At 37.7% G+C, this 14,985-nt stretch overlaps 1 protein-coding gene and 1 long non-coding RNA gene across 2 annotated transcripts in view; both read right to left on the reverse strand.

Moving 5' to 3' along the window:
- The window catches only part of MUC19 (mucin 19, oligomeric), a 160,623-nt gene that overhangs the window by 32,489 nt on the left and 113,149 nt on the right, over positions 1-14,985 (reverse strand). Inside the window, 15 exon segments of the mRNA XM_078338154.1 lie at positions 465-518; positions 1,354-1,407; positions 1,550-1,603; positions 1,838-1,870; positions 2,274-2,327; positions 3,748-3,801; positions 4,440-4,493; positions 4,632-4,679; positions 4,954-4,986; positions 9,383-9,436; positions 12,765-12,818; positions 13,573-13,626; positions 13,882-13,914; positions 14,333-14,386; positions 14,524-14,577. Of these exon segments, the coding sequence (XP_078194280.1) occupies positions 465-518; positions 1,354-1,407; positions 1,550-1,603; positions 1,838-1,870; positions 2,274-2,327; positions 3,748-3,801; positions 4,440-4,493; positions 4,632-4,679; positions 4,954-4,986; positions 9,383-9,436; positions 12,765-12,818; positions 13,573-13,626; positions 13,882-13,914; positions 14,333-14,386; positions 14,524-14,577 (741 nt within the window).
- Positions 6,442-6,977, reverse strand: LOC144577761 (uncharacterized). The gene is made up of 3 exons (XR_013522306.1): positions 6,943-6,977; positions 6,636-6,689; positions 6,442-6,495 (listed from the first exon to the last, which is right to left on the reverse strand). It is a non-coding gene; the product is annotated as an uncharacterized LOC144577761 (long non-coding RNA).

A 14,985-nucleotide genomic window follows, 5' to 3' on the forward strand; every position in this document is an offset into this window, starting at 1 on the left:
GGAGGAAGAGGTAGAGAAGGAAGAAGAAAGATTTAGAATTTTTTCTTTGAACTAAAATGTGATATCTTAATGATTTCTATGCTGAATAGAAGTCAGCACTGTAATGTTATACAGACTAAACCCTTTTCACAGGAAGACGCATTTCAGAGCCAGAGCTATTAAATCTTCTCTTTCAAGAGGCCTAGAACCCAGGGATTAGTCCCTGAGAAGGGACTTCAGAAAATTTGGGGCCAAGTGGTTCTAAATTCAAAAAGTACTGATGGTTTCCCTGAAATACCATATCCCCCAAAGGATATAAAAACTACATTCCACATGAAAGGGATTATTTTGGTTTATCTTTGCAAATTTTATGTAATTTAATATTTCAAAATAAAAGGCTTAAAAAAACACCTGTTTTTTCTAAGAAATCCATATACTTGGAATCAAACTACAACAATAAATAATGAAAATATCCAAATCTTCACCTGATTTTATTTCTGCTCCAGTAGTACCACTTTCTCCTAGGGAAGTTGTGGTCTCTTAAAGATGGAGAGAAAACCAAAATTAATTCAATATGAAGGAAGAGGGATGAGTAAGCTGATGAGACTACATGAAAGAAATACAATTCAAAATCGCTTGTCACCTACTACTAATTCAGAAAAGAACACCTTCTCCATGTAAAAGTGTTTATCTTCAATATGCAAGTTTAATTGTCCATTTTTAACTCATGGATCTTCTTTTGACCTTAGATAGTTGCAATAATAATAAGATATGTAAAGGTCATATACAATATGCATATATCAAGGAAATGATAAATGATTGATATGCTCATTACTATTATCATCATTATTTATTATTAGACTTTTCATGAGTAAAAATTTTGTCAGTGACTACCATGTTGGAATGTGGAATTAGAAATAAAAATCAATATCTCAATTCTTTACCCATAATGAGAAAGAGAATGGCCCTGGATGGGATAAGAAAACTATGCATTTCCTCAATGTGTCAACAAGCTGTGTTCAGAGGTTTCTAGAAGCAGGAGTTAATCTATATCTTTTCTATACATCATTTGTATCTCATGGAATATTTAATGACTAAAATATCAATAACTCAATTACTTCATTTAAATATCAATAAGAGAAAAAAAACATTTATCTTCGATCTCCTAACTGATTGGCTTCATAGTGAAGTCTCCCTGAAGCAGAGGAAAGGAAGGTTAAAAAATGTGAGTGTCTGGCCTTTAATTATTAGGAAGAATCCTGCCTGTGTGATAATCTTTCTTCAGAAAATGCTCTTCACAGGGAGTACAAACAGTAGATGCAATTCAGGCAATGTTGTCTACTAAGAGGCAGGTAGTGGTTCCTCAGTGCTTACCTGAGGTGGGTCCAGCCCCTGTCATTCCACTTGCTCCAGAAGATGTTGTGGCTACTGAGAGAGGAAGGACATAAATGGAAAAGATTCAGGGACTTAAAATGGAAACATGGGACTTCTGCTTAAAAGCGCCAAAAGGAGAGGCATACTATCATAGCAAGCTTCCATGAAATGATTTCCCACCACACCGTGGACTCACTTGTGTGGAAACTTCCAGGAGCAACTGTTGTGGCAAGAGACTCCCCAGAGGTGCCTGAAACAGAGACTGAGGTGATCATGGTGAATGAGTAAATCAAACGAAGAACTGACTCTAAAAGGAATATGCTCTATGTATGTATATATTTATTTATTTATATGCCACCATAGAAAGCTCTCTCTTTGCCTGCTTTCAACAATTCAAACCAAAGCACACAGAAAATGTTCCCAACTTCAGGCACAGCTGGAAATTTGATAAAAGTGAAATTAGATGCATTTCCCCAATGCTCACCTGCTTGTTTCCCTGGGGCTGAAGTGATGCCTGCTGTGAGGCAGAAAGAGGAGGGAAAAAAGGTTTAAATGTATTGAAACTTGAGATGTAGGAGAAAATACTGAGCTATCATTTTTATTCACATATATACTTGTAAATGCATGTGTCCTGGGTCCATGGGGCTCTTTTCTGTTTCATATACACACAGAAAACTTTCTGAATTCCACCTAAACTGCTAGCAATAGTTGTAACAAAAACGGAGAAATTCCATTCCGTTCTCAGAAAGGGAGCAGTAATGCGCCATTTTAGAATTAGTAGGTTTACAAAAACACATATCTCCACCAGCAAATCTATTTTGAATCACTTGCAATATCCCTAAATAAAACACAAACTCTCTCAAGACAAGCTTGAGAGACCTAATACTTATGACACCAAATCATGAGTTGTCTCTTCTCACCAGTTTTGAATCCAGTTCCAGAAGAACCTGTCCCTCCTGTGGAAGTGGTGGCCTCTGATGGAAAAAATAGGAGAATGAAAAACACTGGAAATTTAAAATACTGAAAGAAGATATTGGGGTATTACTTTATCATAGAAGCCATAAAAGAAAAATGATGGCTGACATTAAATAAGAAGCATTTCCTTCTTGTTAAGCTGCCTGTGTTAGAGCTTCTAGATATAGTGGTCGTTCCAGACAATTCTCCGGTGGTAACTAAAATGCCAAAAAAGAAAAGAAATGAAGCAATAGAGCATTTTGTCTCCAATTGAGCATAGAAGCATCAATGTATCCCTGAAGCACTAGAATCTGTTTCCTGTGCCCACTCTATTTCTATAGAGAATGGAAAATGAACACCTAGAGATGCATAGGTTGATGCAGGGATTCCCTTCCACTATGAGGCAAGGGGAGGTCAGGGCTTTAAATCACCTTGACCCCTTTTCTTTCCAGGAACATAGTCCTCTGGTGTAATAGAGGTAACTACAGGAGACATTATATTTATAAGTATATTTATAAGTATATATTTATAAATTTAAATCGACTAAATATACCAATCAAAAGATACAGCCAAAACCTAATGGTATATCCAAAGATACACAAAGACTCAAAACAAAGGGTTGGAGAAAAATTTACCAAGCAAATGGAGAGCAAAAATAAATAAATAAACAAAAAGCAGGAGTTGCAATTCTCACAATTGATAAAATAGAGTTCAAAGCAACAAAGATACAGTGGTAAAAGGATCAATGAAACAATAAGAGATCTTAATACCCAGATACATAAGACCCATAATGAGATTTAGACTCAATGAGACAGAAAATTAATAAGGATATCCAGGACTTCAACTCAGATCCGGAACAAGTAAACTCAATAAATATTTATAGAGTTCTCCATTTTAAATACACAAAATATTGATCAGCCATTATTAATACCCATTTTTAGAATGAAGCAATATTCCTGTTCTCTCTCCCTCTTTTTCTTCCTCTTCTTCTCTCCTTTTTTTACTTTTCAACATCCTAGTTCCTCACCTCTACTCAATACATTCCTCTGAACACCTGATTCCTTGTGATTCTCACGTCCCACTGAAACCTCTAATCCATTAAAAAAAAGAGAGAGAGAAGTGATAAAAAGTATGAAACTGTGAGTGGAAAGGCTGGGTAAGGGGAATAGGAAGTCCTGAAAGGTTGGAATATATGAAATATTTTCTAATACCTTTAATCAGAAAAAATAACGTCTCCATAAGCTAGAATCATGCAGACAGCTTGGCTGACAATCCAAGTCATGAAATTTACAAGTCCAATAACTGACCAGGTTGATAGGACACAATATGGTCAAGGAGAAAATGCAGTCCCTTCCTCCAATGCTTTCACATTATTTGTTCCCTGTAGCTACCCAGATAGAGAGATGATGAGAACCCCAGGTCTCAGCCTGACAAGCTCACCTCCAGGTAGTCCTGCTCGAGTTGTCCCGCTGCCTCCAGAGAAAGTTGTGGCCTCTGAGAGAGAAAAGAATTAGAGGTATGAAGACTGTACAGGACATTCTGGGGCCCCATAAGCTATATTAGCCAAGGGGCCGCATTCAGCATGCCTGAAGTGTATGGTCACTTCCATCTTTTGGAATTCTGCCAGAGATTCCCTGAGTAGCAAAGAGGAAAGAATCATGGATATTTGGTCAACTTGTTGCCCCTTATGATACAAGCATAGACTCTTAAAGAAAAAAAAAAAACATTTTTTCTTCAATAAAACAGAAAATTTATTTCTCTGCAGTTTCTATTTTTAAGGGTTAATCCATATATTATTCATAGAACCTATAACTCCCTCAGCAAGTTTACAGAGAAGGTCCTCTGCCACCATGTTTCATTTTTAAGGTACAGAAAGATAGATTTGGGCCCAAGTCCCATATATAGCTGTCAGGGAATGGACCCCATGATACCCTAATGAAGGGATTGATTTTACAGCCAAAAGAAAAAAGGAGAAAATGTTGAAGTCTCTGACCTATATTTATTGATGTTAAAATTGGAACATCTGCTATATTTTTGCCTAATATGCCAGAAAATTCAAAAACTTTTGTCATATTTTGAGCAAGATGTGGAAAAGTATAACAAAGTACACTTAGTTCCTTCACTAGACTCACCTGTGATTATTTCAGCTCCTGTTATTCTACTTTCTCTCAAAGAAGTTGTGGCCTCTACAAAACAAAAACAAAGAATAGCAGTGAGGGCAAAGATTAGAAGAATCTGAGAAAAGCATGGTAGGATCACCCAGGCAGACACCCCATTGAGGAGCCCTTTCCAAGCAGTGATTCCTCCCAGCCTGGGGCTTTTACCTGAGTTGGAGCTCCCAGGGGCAACTGTTGTAGCAGAGGGCACTCCAGCTGTGCCTAGGCAGGAAAGAAAAGAGAAGGATTGAGATGGGAACTCTTTTGTGACCCTTGGAAAAATGTGGCCAACAATATGTCTATTTGTGACTTTGAAGCCAGAAAGCACGCGTCCTGGCTTATAACTGACATGAAGACAAACATGTTTCAGGTTTATTGTGTGCCTTTGCAAAGCCAAGGTTAATGCAGCGGCTAAGATTCCTACCCTCATTATTATGAACAATATTTGGTCACAGTGGAAGGTCATATGAAAGGCTTTCCCCAAGTTTACCTGTCCTACTTTCTGGTGCTGTAGTGGTGGTTCCTAATGAAAAGCAAAAGAGGGAAGGAGAAGAAAGAAGAGGAGAAAACAAGAAAAATAAGGAGAAAGACAATTTTGAATTTTTATCTCTAAACTAAAATATGACATCTTAGTGATTTCTAATGTTATACAGACTACGCCTTTTTTCAAAGGAAAAACCTTTTGAAAGCCAGAGCTATTATTGCAAGACTCCTCACTAGAGACTTAGGACCCTGATGTTAGTCTCTCAGAAAGGAAACACTTTAGAAATTTTGGGCTCAAGAGTTTACAAATCCAAATCCACAAGCAAACTCTGTTTCCTTGATATATTATAGCCTCAAAGGAAATTTAAACCCACACTCCACATTGAAGGAATTCTCTGCATTATCTATGATAATTTTCTGTAATTTAAATTTATTTCCAAATTAAAAGCTCACTAGAAATAATTTTCTCTAAGAAATCTGTCAAAATAAAACAAAAAATATAAATCCTCTAAAGTCTTTACCTGATTTTATTTCTGCTGCAGTGGTGCCACTTCCTCCCAGGGAAGCTGTGGTCTCTTAAAGATGAAAAGAAAACCAAAATTAACTGAGTACTAAGAAAAAAGGATGAGGTAAGTTATGTCATTACATGAGATAACTCCAATTAAAAATGTCTTGATACATTCTATTAAGTCAGAAAATAAGTACTTCTGACTTTAAAAGTAATGAAAACCATACACAAGTTTAATTGTTAAAATCAGGAGATACCACATTTGTAAATTTATTTTCTTAATTGGACCTTAGATATTTCTCTTTTTTTTTTTGTTTCTTCTTTCTTTTGTTGTTTGTTTGTTTGTTTGTTTGTTTGTTTGTTTAGACCTTAGATATTTCTTAATTGGAATAAGATATGTAAATCTCTGATTTAAAAAGTGGATACAGTGAGGAACTCACAAATGATGAACATGGTCATTACTATTATTATCAGTATTTATTGCTTTAAGTATTAGGCTTTTCATATGCAACAATTTTTCCAGTTGGAACTTGGAATCAGAGAGGTGTAGGAATCATTATTTTTATTCTTTATACATAGTGAAAACAGCCTTCGATGGGGTAAGATTAATCCGTGTTGTCTTAATGTGTCAAAAAGCACTTTTCAGTGCTTTCTAGAATCAGGAGTTAATGTGTATGATTTTCATGCACCGTTTCTATAGATTAGCTAATGAGAAAAATTTTAATAGCTATTATTTCCTTTATATATCACTGAGGGAAAGAACGACATTTCTCTCCAATCACACAACTGATTCTCAGTGCCTTAGCTCCATGATGAATTCTCCTTGAAGCAGAGGTAAGGAAAACAAAGGTATTTGAGTGTCCAATCTTTACATATTAGGTAAAATATTGCCTATTTGAATTTTTTTTAAAAAAGTCCTTCACTGGAAGTACAAACAGTAGATGTGATTGAGGCAATGGGATCTATTGGGAAGGAGGTAGTTCTTACTTGTAGTTGTTGTAACCCCAGTTATTCCACTTGCTCCAGGAGAAGCTGTGGCTGCTGGGAGAAGGACACAAATGAAAAAGGTTCAGGGGATATGAAATGGAATAGTGGCATTCCTGCGTAGAAGCACCAAAAGGAAAAGCATGTTACAGTAGCGAGTGCCTATGAAAGGATTCCCGACCACACAGTGGATTCACCTGTGCTGAAACTTCCAGGGGCAACTGTTGTGGCAGGAGCTACCTCAGAGGTGCCTGAAAACAGAGACTGAAGTGATCATAATGAATAAGTCAAATGGCCCAAATCTAAAAGGGATGTGTTGTATATATGTATTGAATTGCCATAACAGAATCCTCTTTCTCTGAGCATGAGGCAGGTAGAAAACTCAATGCATTTGCCTGCTTTCAACAATGCATAACAAAAAAGTATAGAGAGACAAGTTTCCAAGTACAAGCACAACTGAAAATTTGATAAAAGCGAAACTAGATGCATTTTCCCAATGCTCACCTGCTTGCTTCCCTGTTGCTGCAGTGATACCTGCTGTGACATAGAAAAAGGAGGAAAATGGATGAAATACTTTGAAATTTCACATATAGAGAAAGTATTGAACCAGTATTTTCATTCACATATACACTTTAAATGTATGTGTACTGGTTCCATGGGGCTCTTTTCTGTTTCACATAAAAGCACTGAAAATTTTCTGAATGCCACCTAAACTGCTAGCGACAGTTGTAACATAAATGGGGAAATTACATCCCATCCTCAGAAACGAAGCAGTAATGATCCATTTAAGAATTTGTGACAGAGGTGCCTACAAGAGGAAAAAAATCATTTTCTACTTATAAGTAGAACTGTTTGAGTCGATTATTTGTTTTCATGAAGCTTTCCAATGAAGGGAGAGAGGAAGCAAACATCTTGTGTAAGTAAATCAAAAAAGTGATGAAAAGTATCAAGGTATCAATGGAAAGGTAACCTGGGTAAGGGGAACAGGAAGTCCTGGAAGGTTAAAATATATGAAATATTTTTTAATACCTTTTATCAGAAAAAAATAATGTCTCCATAAGCTAGAATGGTGCACACAGCCTGGCTGACAATACAAGGTGATGGAATTCAAGAGCAGAATAACTGACCAGGTTGACAGGACACAATATGATCAAGGAGAAAATGCAGGCCCTTCCTTCAAATGCCTTCACTATTTGTTCCCTGTAGCCACCAGATAGGGAGATGATGACAGCCTCAGGCCTCAGCGTGACAAGCTCACCTTCAGGTGGTCCTGCTCGGGTGGTCCCACTGCCTCCTGGGAAAGTTGTGGCCTCTGAGAGAGAAAGGAATTGGAGGTATGAAGACTGCACTGCACATTCCAGGACCCCATAAGCTGTATTGCCCAAAGGGCCCCGATCAGAAAGCCTGACCTGTGTGGGCACTTTTAGCTTCCAGAGTTCCGCCAGAGATGCCCTGAGTAGTACCTGAAAAAAGAAAGGATTGTGGTCAGTTAGTCAGTTTGTTGCTCCTCATGATATGGGCATAGGCTCTTAAAGAAAAAAACAAAACAAATTTTTTTCTTTAATATAACAGAAAATTGATTCCTCTGGAGTTTATTTTTAAGAGTTAATCCATGTATTGCCCATAGAATATATAATTCCCTTAGCAAGTTATAGAGAAAGCCCTCTACCATTGTGTTTCATTTTTAGAATTTAGGTACAGAAAGATTTGGGCCAAAGTCACCTATGTAAATGTCAGGGAATTGGCCCCCTGATGCCCTGATAAAGGGTTCTTAAACCCAAGGCAAAAGACATAAGGGGAAATGTTGACACATCTGATCTATATTTATTGATATTAAATATTGAACATCTGTTAAATTTTTACCTAATATGCCAGATTGGGAAAACTCAAAACTTTTGCCATATTTCAAGCAAGATGTGGGAAATTACAACAAAGTATGCTTAGCTCTTTAATCTCACCTGTGATTATTTCAGCTCTTGTTATTCCACTTTCTCTCACAGAAGTTGTGGCCTCTGCAAAACAAAACAAAGAATAGCAGTGAGGGCAAAGATTAGAAGAATCTAAGAAAAGCATGGTAGAATCACCCAGGCAGACCCCTCATTGAGGAGCCCTTTCCAAGCAGTGATTCCTCCCAGCCTGGTGCTTTACCTGAGTTGGAGCTCCCGGGGGCAACTGTTGTACCAGCAGGTACTCCAGCTGTATCTAGGCCAGAAAGAAAAGAGAAAGATCAATAGGGGAACTCTCTTGTGACCCTTGGAAAATGTGGCCAACAGTATGTCTATTTGTGACTTTGAAGCAAGAAAACACACTTCCCGGACTTAAAACTGACAAGAGAACAAGCATGTTTCCAGTTTATTGTGTTTTCTTGCAAGGCCAACGCTAACATAGTGGGCAATATGCCTGCCTTTATCATGATTATTATTGTGCCAACGTTGAAGGTCCTGTGAAAGGCTTTCTCAAGTTTACCTGTCCTACTTCCTGGTGCTCCAGTGGTGGCTCCACATGAAAAGAGATTAGGAGAAGAAGAAAAGAAGGAAAGAAGGAAAAAGAAGAAAGAAAATTGTAAATTTTTATCTACGAACAGGACACTAATATTACAGAGACTATGAAATAGGGAAAACTATTTCAAAGCCAGAGCTACTGATGCTACTCTCCTCTCCAGAGACTCTGAACCCTAAGGTTAGTCTCTCAGAGAAGGGAAAGACTTAGGAACTTTGGGCTCAAGTGTTTACAAATCCAAATCCAAGAACAAACTCTGTTTCCTTGAAATATTATAGCCTCAAAGGAAATTTAAAACCATACTCCACATTAAAGGAATTCTCTGCATTATCTATGATAAGTTTCTGTAATTTAATTTCCAAATTAAAAGCTCATTTAAAAAAATGTTTCCTCTAAGAATTATATCAAAATACAACAATAAATATAAATACCTCAAGGTCATTACCTGATATTATTTCTGCTTCAGTGGTGCCACTTCCTCCAAGTGAAGTTGTGGTCTCTTAAAGATGAAATGAAAACCAAATTGAATTGAGAATTAACAAAGAGGGATGAGCTAAGCTGATATCACTACATGAGGAAACTCAAATTCAAAATGTCTTGACACATTCTATTAAGTCAGAAAAGGAGTCCTTCTGACTTTAAACATAATGAAAGCCAACCCATGGCCAATATCATACCAAATGGGCAAAAGCTGGAAGCATTCCCTTTGAAAACTGGCACAAGACAAGGATGCCCTCTCTCATCACTCACACTCAACACAGTATTGAAGCTTCTGGCCAGGACAATCAGGCAGGAGAAAGAAATAAAGGACATTCAAATAGGAAGAGAAGAAGTCAAATTGTCCATTTGAAGATGACATGATTGTATATTTTAAAAACCCCATCATCTCAGCCCCAAAACTCCTTAATTTGATAAACAACTTCAGAAAATCTAAGATACCAAATCAATGTGCAAAAATCACAAGCAATCCTATACACCAATAATATACAAGCATAAAGCCAAATCATAAGTGGACTCCCATTCACAATTGCTACAAAGAAAATAAAATACCTAGGAATACAACTTATATAGGACATGAAGTACCTCCTCAAGGATAACCAAAACCACTGCTCAAGGAAATAAAAGAGAACAAACCAAACAAATGGAAAAAATCCCATGCTCATGGATAGGAAAAATCAATATCATGAAAATGGCCATAGTGCCCAAAGTAATTTATAGATTAAATGGTATTCCCATCAAGCTACTATTGACTGTCTTCACAGAAGTAGAAAAAAACTACTTTAAATTTCATATGAAATCAAAAAGGAGCTCATATAGCCATGATAATCATAAACAAAAATAACAAAGCTGGAGGCATCACACTACCTGACTTCAAACTGTACTACAATGCTACAGTAACCAAAAAAGCATGGTACTGGTACCAAATGAGAGATAAAGATCAATGGAACAGAACAGAAGCCTCACCGAAATAAAACCACACATCTACAACCATCTGATCTTTGACAAACCTGACAAAAATAAGCAATGGAGAAAGAATTCCTTTTTTAATAAATGGTGTTGGGAAAACTAGCTAGCCATATGCAAAAACTGTAAACTGGACCTCTTCCTTACACCTTATATAAATATTAACTAATGATGAATTAAAGACTTAAATGTAAAACCTAAAACCATAAAAACTCTAGAAGAAAATCAAGGCAACACCATTCAGGACATAGGCATGGGCAAAGACTTCATGACTAAAACACTGAAAGCAAGTGTAACAAAAGCCAAATGGACAAATGGGATCTAGTTAAACTAAAGAGCCTCTGCTCAGCAAAAGAAATTATCATCAGAGTGAACAGGCAACCTACAGAATGGGAGAAAATTTTTGCAATCTATCCATCTGCAAAGGGCTAATATCCAGAATCTACAAAGAACTTAAACAAATTTACAAGAAACAAACAAACAACTCCATCAAAAAGTGGGTGAAGGATATGAACAGACATTTCTCCAAAGGAGACATTTATGCAGCCAAAAAAACATATGACAAAAAGCTCATCATCACTGGTCAGTAGAGAAATGCAAATCAAAACTACCAGGAGATACCATCTCAAACCAGTTAGGATGGCAATCACTAAAAAGTCAGAAAACTGCAGATGCTGGAGAGGCTTGGAGAGATAGAAATGCTTTTACATTGTTGGTGGGAGTGTAAGTTAGTTCAACCATTGTGGAAGTTAGTGTGGTGATTCCTCAAGGATCTAGAACCAGAAATACCATTTGACCCAGCAATCACATCACTGGGAATGTATCCAAAGGATTATAAATCATTCTACTATAGAGACACATGCACATGTATGTTTATTGAAGCACTGTTCACAATAGGAAAGACTTGGAACAATCCAAATGACCATCAATGATAGACTGGGTTAAAAAAATGGGGTACACATATACCATGAAATACTATGCAGACATAAAAAAAGAAATGAGTTCATGTTCTTTGCAGGGAAATGGATGAAACTGGAAATCATCAACCTCAGCAAACAGAGGAACAGAAAACCAAACACCACATGTTCTCACTCATAGTGGGAGTTGAACAATGAGAACACATGGACACAGAGAGAGGAATATCGCACATTAGGGCCTGTTGAGGGTAGGGGCAAAGGGAAGGAAGAGCATTAGGATAAATACCTAATGCAGGCGGGCTTAAAACATAGATAATGGGTTGATAGGTGCAGCAACCTATGTAACAAATCCAAACTTTCAGCACGTGTATCCCAGAACTTAAAATTTTTTAAAAATTAACAAAACAGTAAAGGTAACAAAAACATAAATATACAAGTCTAATTGTTATGGGGAGATACATCATTTGTAAATTTTTTTTAATTGGACCTTAGATATTTCTTTTTTTTTTTTTTTTGAGATGGAGTTTTGCTCTTGTTACCAAGGCTGGAGTGCAATGGCGCGATCTTGGCTCACCACAACCTCCACCTTCTAGGTTGAGGCAATTCTCCTGCCTCAGCCTCCTGAGTAGCTGGGATTACAGGCATGCGCCACTATGCCCAGCTAATTTTTTGTATTTTTAGTGGAGACGGGGTTTCACCATGTTGACCAGGATGGTCTCGATCTCTTGACCTTGTGATCCACCCGCCTTGGCCTCCCAGAGTGCTGGGATTACAGGCGTGAGCCACCGCGCCCAGCCCTTAGATATTTCTTAATTAGAGTAAGATACGTAAACTTCTAATTTAAAAAGGAGATACAGTAAGGAATTAAAACATAATGTGCTCATTACTATTATCATCATTATTTATTGCTTTAATATTAGACTTTTCATGTGTAAGAATTTTGCCAGTGGCCACCACATTGGAACTTGGAATTAGAGAGCTGTAGGAATCAATATATTTATTCTTTACACATAATGAAAAGAAAATGGCCTTCAATGGGGTAAGGGAACCCTGTTGTCTTAATATGTCAAGCTCTTTTTAGAGGTTACTAGAATCAGAGTTAATCTATATGTTTTTCATGTACCATTTCTATAGAATATTTAATGAGAAAAAATTTTAATAGCTATTATATCTTTATATACTGAGGAAAAGAAAGACATTTCTCTCTAATCATTAGCTCCATGGTGAGGTCTTCTCGAAGCAAAAGAAAGGAAGATAAAGGCATTTGAGTGTCTGACCTTTATGTATTATGTAAAATCTAGCATAGCTGGAAAAGTTTTTTTGTTGTTGTTTTTTGTTTTTCAAAAAGAAAAATGCCCTTCACAGAAAGTACAAATGGTAGATGTGACTGATGGAATGTGGCAATGTGACCTACTGGGAAGGAGGTCGTGGACTGTCAGATCTTACTTGTAGTTGTTGTAACCCCAGTCATTCCACTTGCTCCAGGAGAAGCTGTGGCTGCTGGGAGAAGAAAGACACAAATAGGAAAGATTCAGGGGGGTGGAATGGAATGGTGGCATTCCTGCATAGGAGAAATGTTGCAGGATAAGCCACTGACAGAACCCCTTAGTCATCAGAGTGAGGAAGAAAGAGACTTTTATTCAGCTGGCTATGGAGCATCAGCTGACTAGTGTCCAAAAAGCAGAGCTCCCCCAAAAGCAGTGCTTTTTCCCCCTTTTTAAAGACATATAACCCAAGGGGGAGCAGAGGTAAAACTGTGTTATTGCCCATTGGCTGGACATCTAACCTTACAGTCTCTGGCTTTCATTGATTTGCTAATTTACATGTGGCGTGCATGGGAAGGGAAGAGTTACAGAAGTTCAACCAAGGCAGTAAATCACTTAGTCACAGAGGCAATTCTAAGGGGTGGGGGGGGTCTGGCCGGTGTAGATGGGGAGTATGTGACTCAAGGAAGGTCCTTGGTCAGTAAGAAAAACATGCAACACTCACAAGGCTTACAGATAACATAGGCACCAGTTACAGAGAGGGGCATTACTTTCTCAGTCCTTGGGCCCCGCAGTGGTCGGGCTGGTGGAGTCATTGAGCTACCCGATCACTGACTTCAACTTTGTGCTATTTTATCTCCCCTCCCCACTTTTCTAACAGAAGACAGCCGAGAGAGAGAGAGATGGTCTCCTCTCTCAGCACCAAAAGGAAAGGCATGTTGCTATAGCAAGCACCCATGAAAGGATTCCCCACCACACAGTGGACTCACCTGTGCTGAAACTGCCAGGGGCAACTGTTGTGGCAGGAGCTACCTCTGAGGTGCCTGGAAACAAAGAGACTAAAGTGATCATAGTGAATGAGTAAGTCAAATGACCCAAATCTGAAAGGGAAATGCTGCATTTATGTATTTATTTACCATAATAGGTATCTCTTTCTCTAAGCCAAAGGCAGAGCTATGTATTCGTATTTGCCTGCTTTCAACAGTTCATAACAAAAGGAGATAGAGACAACGTTTCTAAGTACAAGCAGACTGAAAATTTAACAAAAGTGAAACTAGATGCATTTTCCAAATGCTCACCTGCTTGCTTCCCTGGTGCTGAAGTGATGCCTGCTGTGAGATAGAAATAGGAAAAATGGTTGAAACATTTTGAAACTTCACATATAGAGAAAACACTGAGCCAGCATTTTTGTTCACAAATATTGTAAACGTATGTGTACTAGCTCCATGGGGCTCTTTTCTGCTTCACACACACACACACACACACACACACACACGGAAAACGTTCTTAATTCCACCTAAACTACTAGCAATAGTTGTAACAGAAATGGAGGAATTCCATCCTATTCTCAGAAATGGAGCAGTATGCTCCAATCTAGAATTAGTAGATTTAAAAAAAAACATATCTCCACCAGCAAATCTATTTTGAATCACTTGCAATGTCCCTAAATAAAACAAACACAAATTCTCTCAAGAAAAGCTTGGAGACCAAACATTTATGATGCCAAATTATGAGGTTGTTTCTTCTCACCTATTTTGAATCCAGTTCCAGAAGTGCCAGTCCCTTCTGTGGAAGTGGTGGCCTCTGATGGGAGAAAGAGGAGAATGAAAAAGGCTGGGAATTTTAAATACTGGAAGAAGATACTGGGGTATTTATCAGAGAAGCTATTTAAAAAATCATGATATCTGATGTTAAATAAGAGGCATTTCTTCTTAAGCTACCTGTGTTAGCACTTCCAGATATAATGGTCATTCCAGACAATTTTCCAGTGGTAACTGAAATGCAAAAAAAAAAAAAAAAGGAAACAAAGCAATAGAGCATTTTATCTCCAATTAAAACTTGAAAGCATCAATGTAGCTGGAAACACTGGAAGCCCTCTCCTGCAGACACTCTATTCCTACAGAGAATGGAAAACGAACAACTTCCTAGCACTTCATTTTTCAGGCCAACATGGGCTAAATATGTTGCTGCTGGGATTCCTTTTCACTATGAGGCAAGAAAAAATGGGCTTAGATCAACCTGACCTGTTTCCCTTCCAGGAATATGTTCCCCATGTGACAGAGGTGCCTACACAAAGAATAAATCATTGTTTTATATTTATAAGGAGGACAGTTTGATATAACTTGAGCATTTTAATTAATCAATTGATTTCATGAAGCTTTCCAGTGAAGGGAGAGAGGAAG

Source organism: Callithrix jacchus, chromosome 9 (assembly GCF_049354715.1).
Source record: "Callithrix jacchus isolate 240 chromosome 9, calJac240_pri, whole genome shotgun sequence".
Classification (NCBI taxonomy): Eukaryota; Metazoa; Chordata; class Mammalia; order Primates; family Cebidae; genus Callithrix; species Callithrix jacchus.